We start from the raw sequence: 22,201 nt of genomic DNA on the forward strand, positions 1-22,201 counted from the left end.
GGCAGCTCCCTCTAGGCGCGAAGCGGCTCTATGGTTGCTCGGAGTGTGGCCACGGCGCGCTTCCGGCGCCCTCTGATGACGCTAGATGCTGCCTGCGGGCGTCGCGCGTTGCCAAGCCCGTCGCTGAAAGGTGTCGCGGCCGCTCAGCTGGAGCGCCCCGGAGGAGCCTCGGCCTCTCCTTACTCCTCCTGCCGCTGCTGCTCGCCCCTGTCCTGTTCCAGGGCGCCCGGGGCTGCGGGCCCTCGCTCGTCGTCTGGGTCGCGGCTCTCCATGGAGCTCGCCCGGCGGGGAAATGACCGACCACGAGAACAATAACAGCATCTCCCGGAACCCCTTCGCCGCCCTCTTCAGCTCCGTCGCCGACGCCCGGCACTTCGCCGAGATCCAGAAGCAGACGCCGACGCCACCCGCGGGTGAGCGAGGAGGCTGGGCGGCTGGAAGGGGAGCGGGCTGGAGAGCCCCCGTCCCCCGGGAGTGGGCGGGCGGCGAGGGATTCGCGTAGGCCCCGTTAGAGTGCCCGGATCGGCCGCCCCGACCGCCTCTCCCGAAACCGATGCCGCGCGCTCGAGACGCGCAAAGAAATATTTGCACAGCCTCTTTTGCTTCACCCTTTTCTTTGCTTTATTTTCTGCATCTTCCAAGTGTAGTTCGATATTTGTATAACGGGGTTACCACGAAAGCCATCCATTGTTTATTCGTTGTTTATGCAAAACCCCTTTCCTATTCAGTCACCGTCCATCTACCTGCAAAGTTAGACAATTTAGCTGAAATTTTAGCCCAATTTTAAGACAATGTGGACACTCAGCAACAGAATTGAAAAAGAAGTGCAAACATTTAGCGGACTTTGTCATTGGATTGATATTAAAGACGTGAATTAGTCTAGCATTACCTGGCAAGTATTCAAATCCCAAGAGCTAAGTTTTTACTAGTTTAATTCCGTATTCTCAGATGGCAAATCAATAAAAGAGAATGATTGGGACAGCTGTTTAGGTGGCCTCTCTGGCTCTTGTTTTTCAGAAGTCATGAGATTTTTCTGGGATTCCCAGGAGACTTGTGTACAGGCTGCATTTTTTCAGCAATTGTGTTTTTATGATCTAACATTTGTTTACTTGCTATGTAAAAAAGTGCCCTTACTAGGCTTCTGGTGCTCTGATACCCTACATGAGAGAAGCACAGGTCTTAAGAGAGACTGCTGAGATGGTGGGTGGGCCAATTGGGGGCCAGGTACGCTGCTTATTGACTAACTCTGCTTCTCTAGTAGAGGAAACCTCTGCCAGCCAAGATGATTCTGACAACAGTGTGTCTGAGAGTCTGGATGATTGCGACTACTCTGTGGCTGAGATCAGTCGCTCCTTTCGCTCCCAGCAGGAGCTGTGCGAGCAGCTCAACATCAACCACATGATCCAGAGAATCTTCCTGATCACATTGGATAACAGTGAGTTTGGAGGCATACATTGCCAGAATTCAGACTGGGTTGTATTAAGGTGGAGGGAAGCCACCAGTTGGCAGACAGCATGGTCCAGTTTTTGATCCATGAATACAAAGTCAGACTCCTCTCTTGGAGAACAGTTGTTGATCTCACACAGCATCTGCTGACTTAAGACACCCCAAAGGCAACAAAATCTGTTTGCCAAAAGAGTCATGTAAACAAACATTCTCCTGGCAAAAGCAAATAGTGGGCTAATGCCTCCTTAAGTAACACCAGCTGCCTGCAATTAGTGCAGGTTCGCATCCCACCAGGCTCAAGGTTGACTCAGCCTTCCATCCTTCCGAGGTAGGTAAAATGAGGACCCAGATTGTTGGGGGCAATTAAGCTGACTTTGTAATAATGCCGCTTGGGGTGTGTGTGAAAGCCCTAACAAGCAGGCATATACATAGAATGAAGGCTACTGCTAAGCTTGTAAGCCGCCCTGAGTCTTCGGAGAAGGGCGGGATATAAATGGAATTAAAAAAAAAATATGCATGAAGGATGGAAATATTGTCCTCCATTGTGCAAGCAGTTAAGGGGAACTTCCATTGGATGCAAGGCCAAATGTGGTTTTCTGTATCTTTATTGGCTGGCCAGCATATCGCAGGAGTAACAAACTTTACTCAGCCTGAAAATTCCAAACATTGACCTGGTGGTATTTCTTGCAACTACGCTGCTTCATTCTCCTGCTCCAGTTGGGTTCCTTTACTATTTTTTTTAGATTTGTGCTTTGCTGTGTTATTTCACTGGTCCTAGAGACTGCTTTCCTTTAGTCTACAAAACTATGCCAGCCTCTATTTGGTGTCCTCTGATGTGCGTTGGGAAGTCTGGGAGTTGTAGTTCAAGACACGTGACAGCAATATCTTGAGGAAGGACTTGTTTTAACATCTGCCAAGACAAGAAGCCAAAATACATAATAGTTGTTGCTGGAGAAGGAGAAATGCTTTTGAACATAGAATGTCTTGGGGATTCTCCTATTGCTGCTGTGCTGATTTGTCCCCCTCCCCTGCCCCCATAGGTGACCCCAATCTGAAGAGTGGAAATGGCATTCCTGCACGGTGTGTCTACCTGGAGGAAATGGCTGCAGACCTTGAGGATCAGGACTGGCTGGACATGGAAAACGTAGAACAGGTATCTGCATGCAAGCATCTGATGGGTCTTCACCAGACTGGAGGCTTGCTGGAGAAGGCTAATCTTGGTCGTCAGGCCAACTGTTCCCTGTGCCTATGGCCAGGAAAAGATGCTTCCCCAAGCCAGGATACCATGTGCCTAGAGCCCTTTGATTGCACATTTGTTATGACACATGTTTGATTTGCTTTATAGTACTTTTCCTTGAACAAAGCCGTTTCATCTTATATTATTCTATGGGCAGTCTATTTCTTATCTGTGATAATCAGGTAGATTTGGAGAAGCATGTGAAAGACCTGGCTGTTTATGCATAATGTCACTCTGTAAACAAATGGATGTGAATGAGATCTAGGCTTTTTCTCCTAATGTTGGGAGGGAGCAATTATATTCTGGATCAATATGTTTCCCCAGGCTCTTTTTACCCGGCTACTGCTCCCGGAACCAGGAAATCACTTGATCCACATGACTTCAACTGGCATACAGAACCTCCCAGCAGAAAGAGATGCAGGAGAGAAACATATCCTGCAATACCTCTTTGCTTGTTTCCGGAGGGCAAAGGAGGAGGTGGGTCAAGCACCCATATCACACCCAAGCAGCTTGCTGGCCTGGACAGAATGGGCTAGAAGTCAGCTGTTCTCTCTGTTCTTCTAGATCACCAAGGTGCCAGAAAACTTGTTGCCTTTTGCAGTGCGTTGCAGAAATCTGACTATATCCAACACCCACACACTCTTCCTAACACCAGAGATCTATGTCAACCAGAATGTCTATGAGCAGTTAGTGGACTTGATGCTGGAATCATTAAGAGGAGCTTGTGAGTTGGCAAAGGCTGATACCCCAGGATAAGTTAATGGGATCCAGCTCATGGCAGCTTTCCAGTTATATCCCTTTTTTAAAATACTCGTCCTTTCTCTCCCCCATAGACTTTGAAGACATAACAGAGTTCCTGGAGGAGGTCATCAAGAGCCTCACGATGGATGAGGAAGTGAGGACTTTTGAGGAGGTTATGGTCCCTGTCTTCGACATCCTCTTAGGACGAATACGGGAGCTACACCTTTGCCAGATCCTGTTGTACTCTTATCTGGATATACTCCTGTATTTCACCAAGCAAAAGGATATTGCCAAAGTGAGTCCTTGGTTATCTCACTCACCCCCAGATGGCCAGAGCCTCCTGCTGCCTTTAACCTTTTACCTGGGAGAAAGTTCACTTTTCTCTACCTCACTCTGGGTGGGAGGGTAGGTGTGGTGAAATGTTGAAATGTTTTCAAAGGAAAAACCAAGAAAATCCAGTTGCCTTTTTAAAAAACATATTTGGGTCTATTTCTGTTTGTTCAGGTTTTTGTTGAGTACATTCAGCCAAAGGATCCAGCCAATGGACAGCTCTACCAGAAGACACTGTTGGGAACCATCTTGAACATCTCATGTCTTCTGAAGACACCTGGTGTGGTGGAAAGCCATGGCTACTTTCTGAACCCTTCTCGATCCAGTCCTCAAGAGATCAAGGTGCAAGAATCCAACATCCACCAGGTGTATATTTCTGTTCCATCCCTGTTTCGCTTGTGTATCAAGATTGTGTGTTGAGAGGCAGCAAAATGGCCGCTGATGACAAGCACTCTTTTTTTATACTGTCTTTTTATGCATACTATCCAAGTATGATCAGAGTCATGTGGCTCAGTGGTTAGAATGCAGAATTGTAGGCTGATTCTGCTGACTTCCGGCTGCCAGCAGTTCGATCTCACTGGCTCAAGGCTGGTTCAGCCTTCCATCCTTCCAAGGTTGGACTTAGATTGTTGAGGGCAATATGCTGACTCTGTAAGCCGCTTAGAGCGGTATATAGGTCTAAGTGCAATTGCTCTTGCTACGATCAGGCAGATCTGTGGGTATCAACACCTTTGCTGACTGCCTTCTATTGGAATCACCAGGGGCTGTTGGGGGGGGGAGATCATTAAAATCCAGAAAGTGCAGTAAAAGGTGAAAATGCCAGAACTCGGGAAGGGAGCTGAGGAAGGACTTGGTGGAAGTCTATAGGTAGTCCTCAGTTGACGTCCACAATGGAGCCCAGCATTTCTGTTGCTAATCAAGTCAGTTGTAGTGAGTTTTGCCCCATTTTGTGACATTTCGTGCCACAATTGTTAAATGAATCACTCAGTTGTTAAATTAGTAACCCGGTTGTTAAGTGAATCTGGTTTTCCCATTGAATTTGCTTGTCAGAAGGTCACGCAAGGGAGTCACGTGACCCTGGGACACTGCAACCGTCATAAAAATGAACTGGTTGCCAAGCGTTGGAATTTTGTGAGCCTGGGTAAACTGTGATGTTCGCAAATGTGAAAAACAGCCATAAGTCCCTTTTTTCAGTGCCGTGGTAACCTTGAATGGTCACTAAGTGAACTGTTGTAAGTCAAGGACTACCCACACATGTCTCAGATGACCCCGGTTCCAGTGAGCCTGTGCAGGTACGCTGATGTTTGTCAACCTCAGTTAACCTCAGTCCACACTCTTCACTACAGTTCGTGGCTGAATTCCACGAGAAGATCCACCAAATGCTGAAGAACTTGCTGCAGCTCTCCCCACAAACGAAGCATAAGATCCTGGCCTGGCTTGGAAATTGTCTTCATGCCAATGCTGGGCGCACCAAAATTTGGGCCAACCAGATGCCAGAGATCTTCTTCCAGATGTATGCCTCGGATGCCTTCTTCCTGAACTTGGGAGCTGCTCTCCTTAGGCTCTGTCAGCCCTTCTGTAAGCCCCGATCTCCCAGGCTTCTGACATTTGACCCCACTTATTGTGCTGTGAAGGAACTGAATGAGGAGGAGCAGAGGCTGAAGAATGTGCACATGAAAGGTGAGCCACTCTCTCCCTCCCCCACCCTCCCAGTAGCAGGAGAGACGGGCATTGCTGACAAGGGCAGGAAAGATGCTGTGAGAAATGGCTTCCTTTGGCTAGAGCTTTCTCTGAGCAGTATTGATGTACTCTTCATTTCCTTTAAGGTTTGGAACGAGAAACGTCTTTGATCCCTGCTGTAACTGAGCAGGAACCACGGTTTGCTGACAGCTATAACCTGGTGACCGAGAACTTGGTATTGACGCAGTACACCCTCCACTTAGGATTTCACAGGTACAAAGGAGACACCCTGGTGGGAACACTGAAGGCCTTGGGAAGACTTTTCCACATCAAGCAGAAAGTAGCTCAAAATCTTAATAAACATCAGTAACCTTTTAGCAGGACACTGGGGCTTCTGCTGACATAACAGCACCCAAATACAGGTATAGTCCTTGCTTAACAACCAAATTTGGGCCAGAAATTTCGGTTATAAGTCATTGTCGTTATGGATCATCGTGTGACATGACTCAATTTTATGACTTTTTACGACCATCATAAAGCAAGTCACTGTTGTTAAACAAATCATGAAGTTGTTTAAACCACTTGGTTCATATCCAATGGACATTTTACCGTTTTCTGCCAGAAAATGGCAAAAGACATAGCAAGTCATGATTATGTGATTATGGAACACTGCAAGTGGTTGTAAATCTGAGCTGGTTGCCAGGCACCCAAAATGCAATTATATGATGGAGGGGGGAGACGTGCAGTACTTGTAGCTTCAAGGATGGGTCGTAAGTCGTCATGGATCCGCTGCTAAACCCCTTGCAATTTGCCTACTGCACAGATAGATCGGTAGATGATGTTGTAAGTATTGCACTACTTAACTTCTTGAATCCCCAAAGACCTATGCAAGGGCCCTTTTTGTAGACTTCAGATCGGCATTCAGAACCATCATTCCAGAAATCTTTCTTTAAAAACTGACTCAGCTAGCTGTACTAATAAAGGAGAATGTTTCTAGTTCAGGGTTGAAATGAGGGGTCCTTCGTGCTCTCTGGGCTTGCTTGTTTTCTAGCAGACATTTCATTACCCAAACTAGGTAACATCATCAGTGCACTGATGATGTTACCTAGTTTGGGTAATGAAACGTCTGCAAGAAAATAAGCTCAGAGAACACCAAAGACCCCTCAGCTAGCTGTACCTGACCACACGTGTAAGTGGATTATAAGCTTTCTAACAGATAGGAAGCAGCAGGTGAAGCTGGGGAAAATCATCAAATACTCATTCAGTTAGCACAGGTGCCCCCAGGGCTGTGTGCTCTTTCCTTCACTCTTTTTTGTCTACCAGGGGTAGGCAACCTTGGCTCTTTGATGACTCGTGGACTTCAACTCCCAGAATTCCTGAGCCAGCATGACTCAGCTTAGAAACCTCTTCCTTTCTCCTCAGCACAGCTGGCTCAGGAATTCTGAGAGTTGAAGTCCACAAGTCATAAAAGAGTCAAGGTTGCCTACCCCTGCTCCATACCAATGACTAGATCTCAAAAGGATTCCTCTGTTAAAGTACCAAAGTTTGCAGATGATACAAGTTATTGGTCTCATTCAAGATGATGATGAGTGCATACAGACAGGAGGTGGAACAACTGGCCCTCGGGTACAGCCAAAACAATCTGGAGCTGAACACACTTAAAACTGTAGAGATGGTGTAGATTTTAGGAGAGGTTCTCCTATTCTACCACCTCTTACAATATTAGTCAACACAGTATCAACAATAGGAGACCTTCCCAGGACTTGAAATGGACACCTAACATTACAACCATCATTAAAAGGGCACAACAAGGAATGTTCTTCCTGCACCAACTCAGAAAGCTCAGATTGCCCAAGGAGCTGCTGATATAGTTCTACAGAGGAATTATTGAGTCTGTCATTTGTACCTTTATAACTGTCTGGTTTGTCACAGCAACCAACAGGACAGGTACAGACCAACAGATAATTAGGCCTGCAGAGAAAACAATTGCAACCAGCCTGCCTTCTCTTGAGGACCTGTGTACTGCACAAGCCAGAAAATATCTACAGATCCCTCACATCCTGGACACAAACAGTTTCAACTCCTCCCCTCAGGATGCTGCTACAGGGTATTGCATGCTAAAACAACTAGACACAAAGATAGTGTTATGGTTGTACATTGACTTACCACTTTGTTGTTTGTATGTACACTGACAGCTTATGCACCAGATACATTCTTTATGTGTCCAGTCATGCTTGGCCAATAAAGAGTATTTCTATTCCTATTCCTAAATAACTTTGTTTGAGTCCGTGGTGATTTTTACTGGTCATTAAACAAGGACTAACTAAAGGCCACGTTCATTATACATCAGTTGATATTTGCATGTGGGGAAGAATGTTTTCTTGGTCTAAACTGGAGGACGTGGAGGGATGGAAATTAAAGTGAATTATGATTTCTGCAAGCAGCTCTCCAAAGAACATAATGCAGCAGATCCTTGTATGCCGGCTCTTGCCCCATCCAAACTCAACACTCATTGCCGGCCTCCTTTGTTTCTCCTTTTCCATTATGCCCTCCCAATTTGTTGTGGCCACTTTGTGCTTTTCTGATGCATTGCCACTTCTAATTTTTAGTATCTCTATCTGTTTCTTGCACAGGTTACATGACCAGATGATCAAACTCAACCAAAGCCTTCATCGACTGCAGGTGGCATGGCGGGAAGCTCAGCAGATCTCCAGCCCCTCAGCTGACAATCTCCGGGAGCAGTTTGAGCGTCTCATGACCATCTATCTTTCCACTAAAGCAGCCATGACAGAGCCTCAGATGTTGAAGAACTGCCTCAATCTGCAGGTGTCCATGGCTGTTCTCCTGGTCCAGCTGGCCATCGGAAACCAAGGGACTGAGCTGATGGACTTGACCTTCCCTCTGCCAGAAGTGAAGAACAGTTCACTGGCCTATGTCCCAGGTGACCGGCAAGAAATTTTATCATCTAGAAGTGGGTTTGGGCAGTGCCAGGATGGACCATGATACTTTGCCATGCCCAAGGCACTTGACAGGATCCTATAGTCTTTTGGTGTTGGCTCACGCCTTGCTGATTTGTAACACCACCCTTGTCTTAATAGAATGGACAAGCAAATATATATTTCAAGACAGATGCTCCTAGCTAAAATTCCCAAAAGGAAAAATATTTCTAACACCTAACTCAGCAGAGGGACTCTGGACCCTTTACAATTATTTTTGGCTTGGTTTCGTCCGAGATGTTAATATCATAAACCTTCTCCTGCTTCCAAGGAGATTTATCTGAGCTCATCTTGGTAGCTGCAGGAAACAACTGCTGCTTTGCCCTCAAATGCCTGCCCTCACCGGGAAGGAGCAAGCATGGGCCTGGTAGCCATACATTCTTAGCAAGAGTTCACTTGGTTTTTTGCATTTGCAGAATTCTTTGCTGACAACTTAGGTGATTTCTTCATTTTCCTACGCCGCTTTGCTGATGATCTCCTAGAACCTTCAGCTGACTCCTTGGAGCATGTGCTTCATTTTGCGACCGTCTTCACAGGGGATGTGGACAGGTAAAAGCTTCTTCTGAAGGCTGGAGTGATGTGAATCAGGCCCACTCTGTAGTCAAGCAGCCTGTTTGCCAGTGAACAGCAGCCTAGTCTTAGGAAGGAAAAATTTGACCCCAGTAAACTCAGCTGTTTTTAGATGGAGTGCAGATTCAAATTTTTCTTGAGTCTTCAAGCAAATATGGTTGGCTTGGTTTTGACTCCTCAGTTCCTTGAAAACCTTGGCTCACAGATGTAAGAGTGGAGAGGTGTAACGGGAAATGTAGAAGCATTGAGGGGTGGAAAGCAGTTGTTATCCTGGGATGATGAGCTATTGTGAGCAACCTGTCTATTGGGAGGATACACGAAACTGTCAGCAGAAGAATTCAGGAGGAGGAGGGGGTGGCAGAAGTTTGATCGAATTTTGGGAAAAGTGTAGATTTGGAGGTTTCTGCCCATTCCTCCTGGCAGAATGAAGAACCCACATTTGAGAGCCAAACTGGCTGAAGTACTGGAGGCTGTGATGCCCCACCTGGATCAGGCACAGACGCCTCTTGTCTCAAGTGTCTTTCATCGCAAAAGAGTCTTCTGCTCCTACCAGCATGCTGCCTACCTTGCTGAGGCACTAATTAAGGTTTTTGTGGACATTGAATTTACAGGTAAGGGGGGAGGGCAGGAGGGGGGTCTCATTCCCTCAGTCCCTGCTGCATAGTGCAGTCCCTTAAATGAAGTGCCATGAATCCTGGTGAATCCGCTTTGCTGGATCTGAAACCAGATTTGCTAATTTTGGTAATGGTACTGATGCTGGCAGAAGGAGATGAAAAGGGCTAGCTTTTTCTTCCAAGTCTTGAGATTTATATTCCACTCTGGTCCAAGCCGCCTCTTCCCCTACTGCTTTTTGGGGCTGGAGGGAAGAAAGAGCTGATCTCCCACTCTCCATCCTGTGTGCTTTTGGGGCATGCAGTTTGTACAAAAGATGGAGTCTCAGAGGCCTTTATCAGTTTTTCAGTATCTCGGGATCCTGCATTCATTACGGGCCTTCTCCTGTGCAGGAGATCCCCATCAATTTGAGCAGAAGTTTAATTATCGTAGACCCATGTACCCTATCCTCCGGTATATGTGGGGCACTGATTCATACCGGGCAAGCATAAAGGTAAGGACCTGAGGTTTGCAAATTATGAGGGCTAGAAGAAGAATAGTGTTTTGGATGAAAACAGGCCCCTTGCTCTCCATCTCTTTGCCCTGTGCAGGCGCTGGCTGACGATGCCTCCGAGAACCTTGAAGCAATGGTCCCCCCTCTCTTCTTGCGCTTTCTTAACCTGCTTATGAATGATGCCATTTTCTTGTTGGATGAAGCAATACAGGTAAATCATTATTTGAGGGGTGGACGTAGAAAGTGGGTAAATACTGTGACCCCCAAACTTTGTAAGACTGCCCTTTAAAGAACGATTCTTTAAAGGGTTGCCAATTTTGGCCAGTTGAGAAGGGGAGAAAGTATGTGGCAGTCTCAAAGGAAATTGCTTAGACTTCACCAACTGAGGAGAGGAAAGAAAGTCTTCAGTCACCGAGCTGCTACTGTCGAGAGAGTTTTTCTGAGAGGTTCAGGTCTGGGGAGTCTTTAGACTTGGCTTCTGTACCTCCAGTTCTCCACCTTTGTAAGGTTCATTCTCTCTGCTCCACGTCTACAGAAAGGGGTTGCCATGACACCTCCATTTCCCGCCCACTGAACTTTCTGCACCACACTTCGATTGATCCAGTTCCGATTCCCCCATTTCTGTGTGTTGTGTGGAATTTTTTTATATAGTGGTTAAGATGCTGTAATCTACCCTGAATAAATCTGTAAATCTCCAGGCTGAAAGGAACTTCTGAAGATGGCTGCATGAGCAGTGAATGTGATTTTGGCATCCAAGAACAGATCCTTTTCTTGCCTGATGCCCATTACAAATTTCTCTGCAGTACCTGAGCAAGATCAAGATCCAGCAAATAGAGAAGGACCGGGGCGAGTGGGACAGCCTGTCTGCAGAAGTGCGGCGTGAGAAGGAAGCCAGCTTGCAGATGTTTGGGCAGTTGGCTCGCTTCCATAACATCATGTCCAACGAGACCATCGGGACCTTGGCCTTCCTGACCTCAGGTAAAGGCCCTGTGTTCTTCCTGGCATGGAACGCTGAAGGGAGCAGAACTGCTGATGGAGCCTCCTTTTCGTTGCAGAGATCAAGTCTCTCTTTGTGCACCCTTTCCTGGCGGAACGCATTATCTCCATGCTCAACTACTTCCTCCAACACCTGGTAGGCCCCAAAATGGGGGCCTTGAAGGTCAAGGACTTCAGTGAATTTGACTTCAAGCCCCAACAACTGGTTTCTGACATTTGTACAATATATCTAAACCTGGGGTAAGTTGCATGCTGGAAAGGAAAGATCCGTTGGAGTGCTTCTTGGGAAGAGGATTAGAGGGCTTTGCCTTATGCATCCAGAGTTTTAGTAGCTGTTGAAATGTTTCTTATGGAAGAGCAGCCAGAAATCCACCTGAGGTCCTCCTCAGATGACCCGATCGGACTAAGGATTTAACTCCTCAAAGCCAGTGGACAACCATTGGAGAATATCTCATTGTTTATGAATACCAGTAGTTCATTCCAATCCCCCAAATACTGCTAGTGAGGAAGAACAGGAGACACCACCCCCACCCCCCCTTCATGTCATGTTCTCCTCTGGAATAAAGGAGTGAAGGAGGCTTGGGACTCACGTTCTATAAACCTGAAGGTAGTACATTGTGCAGAAAAGATTCTTGAAAAAAGGGACATAATGGCTAGGTGGCGTTTGTGAAATTTTATTGCTTTTCCATGTAGTAATCATCTCCATCAGATCTAACTGGAAACACAAGAGAAATGGGGCTGTACTGTGCCCTTGATGGAGACTTCTGGTATGGTCTTGTGTGTACCAGTCCAAGGGAATGCTCTGAATCTTGGCTGCAATCCCCAGGATGGAGCCTTGGGCTTCCTGTCCTATGTCAAGAATTTGTACAATGGGCCAGGTTTTGTGCTCATATACCCTACTCAGGAAACTATGGAACTTTGACTAGGCTGGTCTCTCTCCTATGAATGTCATTCTTGCTAGCTCATGCATAAATGAGATTAACCAAACGCAAAAGCTGTGTTCACATAACTTGATATGCCCAAGCAAGTCATCTTATTGTTTAACCTGATGGCTAATATACACAACATGCCAATACAATGGCTGGGCTCAGCTGAATCAGTTTAAACTAATCTAGACAAAGGTGTCACGTAGACTCAAATATTCTATATACTTGCCAAGGGGGAGGGCAGTCAAATTTCTTTGGTCCAAGTGCTGGTGAAAGATAAGAAGGTGAACCCTGAAGGGAATAGCTATGGAGTTGTTCAGGTAGATCAAATTTGGGTGAAGTCCCCTATAATAAAGATTTACAGTTGGTTACATTGTACCTTGGGGACTAGAAAGATGCTTACCACAAAGAGATCTTGCAAAAAAGAGTTGCCTTCTGAACAGGAGAAATTATAGTGCAAATAGGCTAGAGCTATTTCCCATCATGCTCCACTTACCAATATATTGCAAAAGGACAAGTCTGAATGGGGCTTTGGTCTCCCCTAATAAAAGACTATGGAAGTTGAAGAAAGGAATCAGGATAGGAAAGCCGAAAAGACCAAGAGTGCCAAATGGAAAAGAGGCTTGCTTGCATGGGGCCTCAGCGTCCATTTTTAGCCCTCTTCTCTCTTTCAGTGATGAAGCGAACTTTTGTGCCACAGTGCCTAAGGATGGGCGATCATATTCCCCAACTCTTTTTGCTCAGACAATCCGAGTCTTGAAGAAAATTAATAAGCCTGGCAACATGATTGTAGCGTTTAGCAACCTGGCAGAACAAATTAAGGTGAGATGGGAAAGCTGTCAATCTTCTCAAAAGTCTGTCTCTCTCTAAGGACAGGTTCCTCACTGTATTATATGTTGAAAAACTTCAGTGTGTCTTGAACAACATTTGGCTTTAATCTCCAAGGGGAAGAACTTTGAATTTCAGTGCTCTTATAATGGCTGCAGGATGTTTAAAAGTCTAAAGAGACAGGTGAAAAGTAGAGTTGATCAAGACTTGCATTCCTCTCTGTAGCTGAGAACTGAATTTATTGCAGTGTGGTATGAATGCAGTCAAATTTCCAAGATTCAGCAAGACACAAGAAAACAACTCTGTATTGGTTGTGCTTCCATGGAATCAAAGAGCCAATCAAGGGCTGTGTTTGGGCTCCTACCTCTGCCCTGTTTCAGTTTCCAGGGCAAAGGAGAGGCCTAGAAACCACTGGCCACATTTTTTTAGCAGTGGTAGGTCCTATAAATTCTGGGGCTTGTCTGGAGTTTGTCAGTAGGAGCCTCTCTGCTGATTCCTGGATTTGTTTCTTCAGTCTCTAGCAGATCGTCAGCAGCAGGAAGAGGAGACATACGCTGATGCCTGTGATGAATTTCTGGATCCCATCATGAGCACCTTAATGACAGACCCAGTGCTGCTGCCTTCCTCTCGGGTCACAGTGGACAGGGCAACAATCGCTAGGCACCTCTTGAGGTATTTAGAAGACAGGCAGGAGAAAATGGTATTCTGCCTAATTTCCTCCTAGGGAAGAGTGAACGTTAGATTCAGACACTGCCACTTACCTCCTTGCAGGATGCCAGTGGTGTTTACTCCCATATTTGTCCATGCATCCACTGGTTAGTTCCACTCTCATCCCCCTACTGATTGGGTCTAAGACATGGTATATTTATTTATTTATTTATTTATTTTGTTTTATATACCGCCCTTCTCCCGAAGGACTCGGGGCGGTGTACAGAGCAAGGTCAGTGTACAGTAAAGCAATAGTAAAAACAAGTGAAACCCCAAAATCTATCAGGCCAGGCCGGCTTGCTGGAATAGGTAGGTTTTTAAGTCACGCCGGAATGTGCGAGGGTCGGGGGCCATCCGGCTGGCAAGCAGTTCCAAAGGGTTGGCGCACCCACCGAGAATGCTCTCCCCCTGGGGGCCACCAGCCGGCATTCTCTGACCGGTGGCACCCTGAGGAGGCCCTCTCTGTGGGAGCGTACAGGACGGAGGGGTGTTGACGCTGGCAGTAGGTGCTCCCATAGGTAATCCGGACCCAAGCCATGTAGGGCTTTGTATGTCATCACTAGCACCTTGAATTTCACTCAGAAGGCAACTGGAAGCCAGTGCAGCTCACGGAGGAGAGGTGTAATATGGGAGTATCGGGAAGCCCCCAAAAGTGTTCGTGCAGCTGCACTCTGTACCAGCTGAAGCTTCCGAGTGATTCTCAAGGGCAGCCCCATGTAAAGAGCGTTGCAGTAGACTGTCAACTCCTCGTCTTCGCCGGATCGACAAGCCCACAGGAAAAACCACGACGAAGTACGGATGACTGGAAAGAGTACCTTTAATAGCAGGACCTCTATACCTTAACAAAGTCAGCGTTGAGAGCCACACGCTCTCAACGCACCTTTTATTCTGAACCTGTAACTAGGTAGCAGCCCCACCCCTAGACTCCACCCTTCCCCCGTGCAGACCAGCATCCGCCTGGCCTGCGTAAATACTCCACCCCCCTACTCCTTCAACCCACGCCCAGCTCCCTCCACCGGCACCGTGCTTCCCAGCGTGAAGGTAAGTACAAGCCCATCCCCCTCCTAACATCCTGAGCGTGCTCCCCTCCACCACTGCATCTCCCCGCGTCACCCCCATGACCCCCTGGCAGCCCCCAAGGTCCGGGTGCAGCTGTTCAGCACCCCACGTCGCTGCCGGCGTGTCCGCAGTAACAGCCACCGGGTCCGTAAGGCCATCGCCCATAGTCACAACCGCCAGGCCGTCGTCAGCTCCAGAAAGTGTTGTGCTGCTTCCGCGGCCGTCCGTGGCTGTTCCGGACCGTCGCTCAGCTGACCGAGCTGCGCGACTATCAGCGGGCATCCCTGGCCGCCCCTCAGTTTCTGCCCGCCTGGCAGCTGACTGTGCCGGCGCGGGCCATCTCCCGGCTGGCTGCCCTGGCGTAGCCTTCCTGCAGCCACTCACGACCGCCCTCAGCCACCTCTCAGATTGCGGCACGCCCGTGGGTCTGGCGCTCACCCGCCGGACAGCTGGAGGGTGTGGGCGCGGCTGGGCTCTCGGCGTCGCACGGCTACTCGCCCGCCGAACAGCTGGGGAGCTTGGGAGCGGCTGGGCCTTCGGCGTCGTGCAGCTGCTCGCCCGCCGGTCAGCTGGGGAGCTTGGGAGCGGCTGGGCTTTCGGCGACGAACGGCTGCTCGCCCGCCGGTCAGCTGGGGAGCTTGGGAGCGGCTGGGCTTTCGGCGACGAACGGCAGCTCGCCCGCCGGACAGCTGACGAGTGTGGGCGTGGCCGCTGCTGTTGCCGAGGGCTGCGAGCCGAATCCCCCTCCCGGCAAGTTTGTCGAACCCGAAGGGCTCGACAGTCGGCCCCTCCTACCAAGGCTCCTCCTGGAAGGCAAGGTATAGAAGTCAGACAAGCACTAAGGAGAGCAGCAGTTTCCCCTCGACCCCCTCCCGAGGGTTTACCAGGGTGCTTCTGGTGGAACGCCTTAACCAATCTAGGGGCCTGAACGTTTGACTCCGCCACCCAGGATGCCTCAGTAATCGGGTATCCTTTCCACAGCACCAGGTATTGCAGTCGCCCTCTCCACATCCTGGAGTCTAGGACTTCTTGTACCTCATATTGCCCATCACCCACAGGCCCCGGCCCGACTGGCTCCCCCTGAACAGGAACAGGGGCTGGTTTCAGCAAGCTGCCGTGGAACACGGGATGCACCTTGCCTAGAAATTTAGGCAGCCGAAGGCGCACCGTGACCGGATTGATGATGTGGGTTACCTGGAAGGGGCCTATGTACTTAGGGCCCAGCTTCTTACTAGGTATTTGTAATCTCAGGTATTTTGTAGATAAGTACACCCAGTCCCCAACCCCTGGGGTGTAGAACGGTTGGCGCTTCTTATCCGCTTGGGCTTTTACAATACTGGCTTGCTTGTTTAGAGCCTGTTTGGTCGCCGCCCATGCTTTTCTGACTTGTAGCATCCACTCCTGGGGTTGACAAGGGGAGGCCGACCCCTGGTCACACTCGGGAACAGGAGGGAAGTCGTAGCCAGACACCACTGTGTACGGTGGGAGACCAGTACTGCTGTGCACAGCGTTGTTGTGGGCGATTTCTGCAAACGCCAATAGGTCAGCCCAGTCTGCCTGCTGGTACGAGACATAGCTGCGTAGGTATTGCTCCACCGCCGCGTTGGCCCGTTCTGCCGCGCCGTTTGTGCAGGGATGATACCCCGAGCTTAGTCCCTGGGATGACCCGATGAACTGGAGGAATCCACGCCAGAACCTGGCGGTAAACTGTACCCCTCGGTCCGAGATAACACGTCTAGGCGCCCCGTGTAAACGGTACACGTGGGTTATAAAAAGCCAGGCCAGATGCCGGGCCGAGGGTAAGCCCCTTAACGGAACAAAATGGACCTGTTTGGAAAACAGGTCAACTATGGTCCAGATGACGGTGTATCCCCGACTCTCTGGTAGGTCTACGATGAAATCCATGCCCTCTCATCGGTGCCCTCCATGACGGAGGAGGTGATTCTGGGGCTAACGTGGCTGGACAGGTGGGGCCCGACCATCTGGTGGGAGGGGGGTTGTCGACACCTCCGCCTAGGGGTTGGGCCACAGCCCCCTGATCATGAGCAGCCAGGGCCGTCTGGCCCGCCAGGGAAGCTGGAGGAGAGGTGCAGGGCTGGGGCAGAAGTACACGTACCACCAGAGTACGCCGAATTCCTCGAAGTGTTCAGCGAGCAGGAATGCGACCTCCTGCCTCCCCATCGACCGACGGACTGCGCGATCGAGCTGGAGCCGGGGGTCAAACTTCCCAAGCCCCGGATGTATGCCATGACCCCACGGGAGATGACAGAACTCCGAAACTACATTGACAAGAACCTCGCACGGGGGTTCATACAACCAGCTCGCTCGCGGATGGCAGCACCAGTTCTTTTCAGGGAAAAGAAAGGCCGGGGCCTGGAAGCGGGGACTCGCCAAGCGGAACCGGGTTTGGCTTCTGCGCTCCTGGTCGGCCCTGGTTTGTGTCCATCTACCGGTCTCCAGGTCGCTGTCACTAGGGGTCCACGGCCGAGGTTCTCCGAAATGGTCCCTCAGGATGTCCATCGTGTAGCTGCCAGGAGCCGTGGTGTAGCTCCACTCCTCTCCTCCTTCGTCGGTGGCACGACGCTCTCTCCACTCCCAGAGGGACCCTTTCCCTCTGGACGGTTGGTTCTGTCCAGCCGCTGGCCGACTCAAAACAGGGCTGAGCCACCAATCCCCAGGCTTCTCCTGAACAGCTGGTTCCGAGGCCTCAGCTTCCTTTGGCGCTGGTCCAAGGTCCCGGACCTTAGGCCGAACCACAGGTGGGGCCTCTGCCAAGTCCCCCCCCTCAGAAGGCACAGCAACCCCAGCTGGCCCCTCCTCTCCTGCCACAGGCACCCCACCCTGGGTCCCCTCAGCCATGGAGGCAGGCAGAAATCAAAGCCCCACAGAAGGAGCGCTGTGCTAATTGAACGCTGACTTACTGTCAACTCCTCGTCTTCGCCGGATCGACAAGCCCACAGGAAAAACCACGACGAAGTACGGATGACTGGAAAGAGTACCTTTAATAGCAGGACCTCTATACCTTAACAAAGTCAGCGTTGAGAGCCACACGCTCTCAACGCACCTTTTATTCTGAACCTGTAACTAGGTAGCAGCCCCACCCCTAGACTCCACCCTTCCCCCGTGCAGACCAGCATCCGCCTGGCCTGCGTAAATACTCCACCCCCCTACTCCTTCAACCCACGCCCAGCTCCCTCCACCGGCACCGTGCTTCCCAGCGTGAAGGTAAGTACAAGCCCATCCCCCTCCTAACATCCTGAGCGTGCTCCCCTCCACCACTGCATCTCCCCGCGCCACCCCCATGACCCCCTGGCAGCCCCCAAGGTCCGGGTGCAGCTGTTCAGCACCCCGCGTCGCTGCCGGCGTGTCCGCAGTAACAGCCACCGGGTCCGTAAGGCCATCGCCCATAGTCACAACCGCCAGGCCGTCGTCAGCTCCAGAAAGTGTTGTGCTGCTTCCGCGGCCGTCCGTGGCTGTTCCGGACCGTCGCTCAGCTGACCGAGCTGCGCGACTATCAGCGGGCATCCCTGGCCGCCCCTCAGTTTCTGCCCGCCTGGCAGCTGACTCTGCCGGCGCGGGCCATCTCCCGGCTGGCTGCCCCGGCGTAGCCTTCCTGCAGCCACTCACGACCGCCCTCAGCCACCTCTCAGATTGCGGCACGCTCGTGGGTCCGGCGCTCGCCCGCCGGACAGCTGGAGGGTGTGGGCGCGGCGTCGCACGGCTACTCGCCCGCCGAACAGCTGGGGAGCGTGGGAGCGGCTGGGCCTTCGGCGTCGTGCGGCTGCTCGCCCGCCGGTCAGCTGGGGAGCTTGGGAGCGGCTGGGCTTTCGGCGACGAACGGCTGCTCGCCCGCCGGTCAGCTGGGGAGCTTGGGAGCGGCTGGGCTTTCGGCGACGAACGGCAGCTCGCCCGCCGGACAGCTGACGAGTGTGGGCGTGGCCGCTGCTGTTGCCGAGGGCTGCGAGCCGAATCCCCCTCCCGGCAAGTTTGTCGAACCCGAAGGGCTCGACATAGTCAAGACGAGAGGTCACAAGTGCATGGGTGACTGTACGCAAGGCATCCAGGTCTAGATAGGGTCGTAGTTGGCGAACCAGGCGAACCCGAGTGAAAGCCCCTCTGGTCACAGCTCCTATGTGATCTTCTAAGGAGAGCTGTGAATCTAGGAGGACACCCAGGTTGCGGGCCCTATCAACGGGGGGCAATAACTCACCCCCAATATTAAGGGATGGAATATTCTGAGTATCCTGGCATGCCGGTATGTACAGCCATTCAGTCTTGTCCGGGTTGAGTTGAAGCCTGTTTCTCCCCATCCATTCCCGGACCGCTTCCAGGCAACGGGACATCACGTCGAGGGCATGACTGATGTGATTTGGAGTCGAGATGAAAAGCTGGGTGTCATCAGCATACTGATGGTAACTTACTCCAAAACCACGAATGATCTCACCCAGCGGTTTCATGTAGATGTTGAACAGGAGAGGCGAGAGGACCGACCCCTGAGGAACTCCACAAACGAGAGACCTTGGGGTCGACCTTTGTCCCCCTGCCAACACCGACTGCGTGCGTCCCAGGAGAAAGGAGGAAAACCACCGAAGAACTGTGCCTCCCACTCCCAGTCCCCTGAGGCGTCGCAGCAGGATACCATGGTCGATGGTATCGAAAGCCGCCGAGAGGTCTAATAGGACCAGGACAGAGGAGTATCCCTTGTCCCGGTCCCTCCAGAGATCATTCATCAGAGCGACCAATGCCGTCTCCGTGCTGTAGCCGGGCCTGAAACCCGATTGGCATGGGTCTAGATAGTCCGCTTCATCCAAGACCTGAGGAAGCTGATGAGCCACCACACTCTCAACAACCTTTGCAAGAAAGCGAAGGTTGGAGACCGGGCGAAAGTTATTCAATGTAGCTGGGTCCAAGGTGGGTTTCTTGAGGAGAGGTCTCACCACCGCCTCCTTCAAGGCGGCGGGGAAGTGACCCTCACTCAAAGAAGCAGATATGACCGCTTAGAACCAGCCTCGTGTCCCCTCTCGGGCTGCATAAACCAGCCAGGAAGGGCACGGGTCCAATAAGCATGTGCAGGAGCTCAACCTCCTCATAATCCTGTCCACTTCCTTTGGAGTCACAGGATCAAACTCCTCCCAGATGACATCGACAAGACTGCCCGTGTCCTGTTCGTCAGACTCTGCCCAGTTGGAGTCCAGGCCGGTTCGAATCCGAGCGATTTTATCCAGCAGATATTGACCAAATTCCTCAGCTCGACCCTGCAAGGGCTCCTCCCTCACCTCCTGATTGAGAAGGGAGCGGGTCACTCTAAACAGGGCGGCCGGGCGATTATCTGCGGACGCGATGAGGGCGGAGAAGTAGTTTGCTCTCGTCGCCCTTATCGCTGCGAGATAAGACCTACTGTGGGTTCTTAGTCAACCATGATATCCTTTTTGTGCCAGCTGTGAGAGTTGGGGCTTGACAGCATAGATTTGCATTCGCTTGACTCCTTTCTCCAATCTGTTCCCAATTGGTGTTGATAGGGAGTGAGGGATCCAGCCCCAGTTGTTCTCTTTTGGCGTCCCATGGGGCTCGGTACCCTGTCCACTCCTGTTTAACATCTGCATGAAGCTGCTGGGTGAGATCATCCATCCCCATGGGTTGAAGTATCATTGGTATGCTGGTAATACTCAACTTGACATTTGCTCCCAATGATCCAGGTGATGCAGTCGCTACCCTCTCACAGAGCCAGGAGACTGTAGAGGCCTGGATGGAGTACAACAGGCCATGACTTAACCCTGGCAAGACTGAGTGACTTGGGTGCACGGAGCTTCAAGATCTGGGTCTTTGACATCTTTAGTTCTGGGCAGGGTTGTACTACCATGTTCAGATCTAGTTCGCAACTTAGGGGTTCTTCTGGACTTGCAACTCCTGCTCAAAGAGCAGTTGGCAGGCCAGGAGAGGCTTTGCACAGCTTCAGTTTGTGCATCAGCTACAGCCTTTCGGTTATGATCTTTAAAGCCCTCCATGGCATGGACCCAGGTTACTTGATGAACTGTCTCATCCTGTTAGGACAGGCCTACTCCACTCATGTGGCAGAGGAGGCCTGCCACAGATCCTGTCAGTCAACGAACTCTAGCAGGCGGGGGTCAGGAGAAGAGCCTTTTCTGTCATAGTGCCAGCCCTTTAGAACATCCTGTTCCCCAAGGTTGGGTGAGGTCTGCTCCCACCCTCCTGTCCTTCCGTAAGAGCCTGGAGACCCAAGAAAGGGAGAGGACCACACTGGAGGTAGCTATTAGATTAGTAGCAAACACACACACCCATCCGGTTTCCTCCCCACCATCTTTTATTCATATTGCTGTACTTTCGTTGTTTTTTATTTTCATTTTTACTATTGATATATTTTTTGTAATTTTGCATTTTACTGATTTAAGCTGCCCAGAGTAACCCCGTGAAGAGATAGGCAGCAAAATAAATAAACAAAATGAAATAATAAAATATTCTGTAGTAAGCAGATTCCCTCTGCTACCAGACACTGCACAGAGGTTAGATAGGCATGTTGGGTCAGTATGAACATCTGATAAGAGCTGTAGAACTGTGATTAGATTAAAAGCAATCCTGGGCTAGAAGATTGCAAGTTTTTTCTCCTTGTTGCATGGGAAAAACTTAAATTTTCAATATATATACTATTTTCAAATTTATAAGGATGCCTATGTGTCTACTGAAATTGGTGGCATTATCTTCTGTTTACTAATTAACAGTCTGATTTTACTGTCATCCTCTCCCTGCCTGCTTTCTGCAGTGATCAGACAGATCCTTTCAATCGCAGCCCTCTCACCATGGACCAGATCAAGCCAAATACTGAACTGAAGGAGAGGATCCAGCAATGGCTGGCAGACAGAAAGAAGCAAAAGGAGCTTGTGATGGGGGGGCTGTGAGTTGGCCAGAATGCTGTGGCCCCAGCTGCCTCTTTTAGTGAACGCAGGACTGGTTTTGACTGTTCTTCTTTCTCATTTTCTCCATAAATTTTCTGTGGTTCCTTATATTTAAATCTTCTGGAAACCTCCTGCCTTGACAGTTTAGTTTGTCTGCTATATTGTTTTCATAAGAATCCTTCACTATGTTTGTTTCTCTCTTAACTGTTGCCCCAGATTCTGGGCTGGACTTTCCCTTTTATGTTTAAGAAGAAAAGCTGTATTTACTCAACTGGGGCAGAAGTTTTTCTTGTGTAAAGCCATTGTGGTAGCCTGGTGATTTGTGGCTCACTCTGCCGAAACAGGAGCAACCAACACTGATAAGAAATAGTTGGTGGAACTATGGGAGAAAGAGGGTCATAACGTCAAGCAGCTTTTGTAAGCCTTGCTTAGCACTCTTGCTTCCAGTAACTGTATTTTAGGGAAACACTGTGAACGGATGATTGTGCAGGTGCCCTGTAATTCTTGCCTGCTTTAATACAGTGCCTGCTGCATGAGAGATGTGCACATTGTGTACATAGTATGTTAGCTCCCTCTAGATCAATAAACGTGTTGGATGTCCACTTGTTTTCGGCCGCAGTGCATATTTTTCTGTTTTCAGGACGATTCCAGGTCCTGCTTCCTTAAGG

The 22,201-nt window shown here is 50.0% G+C and overlaps 1 protein-coding gene across 4 annotated transcripts; it reads left to right on the forward strand.

The window, feature by feature from the left end:
- The first annotated feature begins 88 nt into the window (after nucleotides 1–88).
- On the forward strand, nucleotides 89–22,135 carry UBE4A (ubiquitination factor E4A). 4 transcript variants are annotated; one of them, XM_081333447.1, is made up of 19 exons: nucleotides 89–413; nucleotides 1,259–1,435; nucleotides 2,487–2,599; nucleotides 3,008–3,160; nucleotides 3,248–3,407; nucleotides 3,517–3,719; nucleotides 3,929–4,120; nucleotides 5,101–5,434; nucleotides 5,581–5,707; nucleotides 8,044–8,375; nucleotides 8,847–8,979; nucleotides 9,424–9,611; nucleotides 10,005–10,105; nucleotides 10,203–10,316; nucleotides 10,909–11,083; nucleotides 11,161–11,341; nucleotides 12,702–12,849; nucleotides 13,370–13,527; nucleotides 21,401–22,135. In XM_081333447.1, the coding sequence occupies exons 1-19, from the start codon at nucleotides 293–295 to the stop codon at nucleotides 21,534–21,536; spliced, it is 3,246 nt and encodes a 1,081-aa protein (XP_081189573.1). In that variant the 5' UTR covers nucleotides 89–292; the 3' UTR covers nucleotides 21,537–22,135. The 4 variants fall into 4 exon arrangements, with proteins under 4 accessions (XP_081189573.1, XP_081189575.1, XP_081189574.1 ...); XM_081333449.1 differs by having other exon boundaries at nucleotides 8,068–8,375; XM_081333448.1 differs by having other exon boundaries at nucleotides 1,262–1,435.
- The last annotated feature ends 66 nt before the right edge of the window (nucleotides 22,136–22,201 follow it).

Source organism: Vipera berus (assembly GCF_964194415.1).
Source record: "Vipera berus genome assembly, chromosome: 8".
Classification (NCBI taxonomy): domain Eukaryota; kingdom Metazoa; phylum Chordata; class Lepidosauria; order Squamata; family Viperidae; genus Vipera; species Vipera berus.

Coding starts and splice junctions, on each gene's coding strand:
- UBE4A (XM_081333447.1), top strand. CDS start 293: ATGACCGACCACGAGAACAATAACAGCATCTCCCGGAACCCCTTCGCC. Junction 10,317..10,908: donor TGTTGGATGAAGCAATACAG/GTAAATCATTAT, acceptor ATTTCTCTGCAG/TACCTGAGCAAGATCAAGAT. Junction 11,342..12,701: donor ACAATATATCTAAACCTGGG/GTAAGTTGCATG, acceptor TCTCTCTTTCAG/TGATGAAGCGAACTTTTGTG.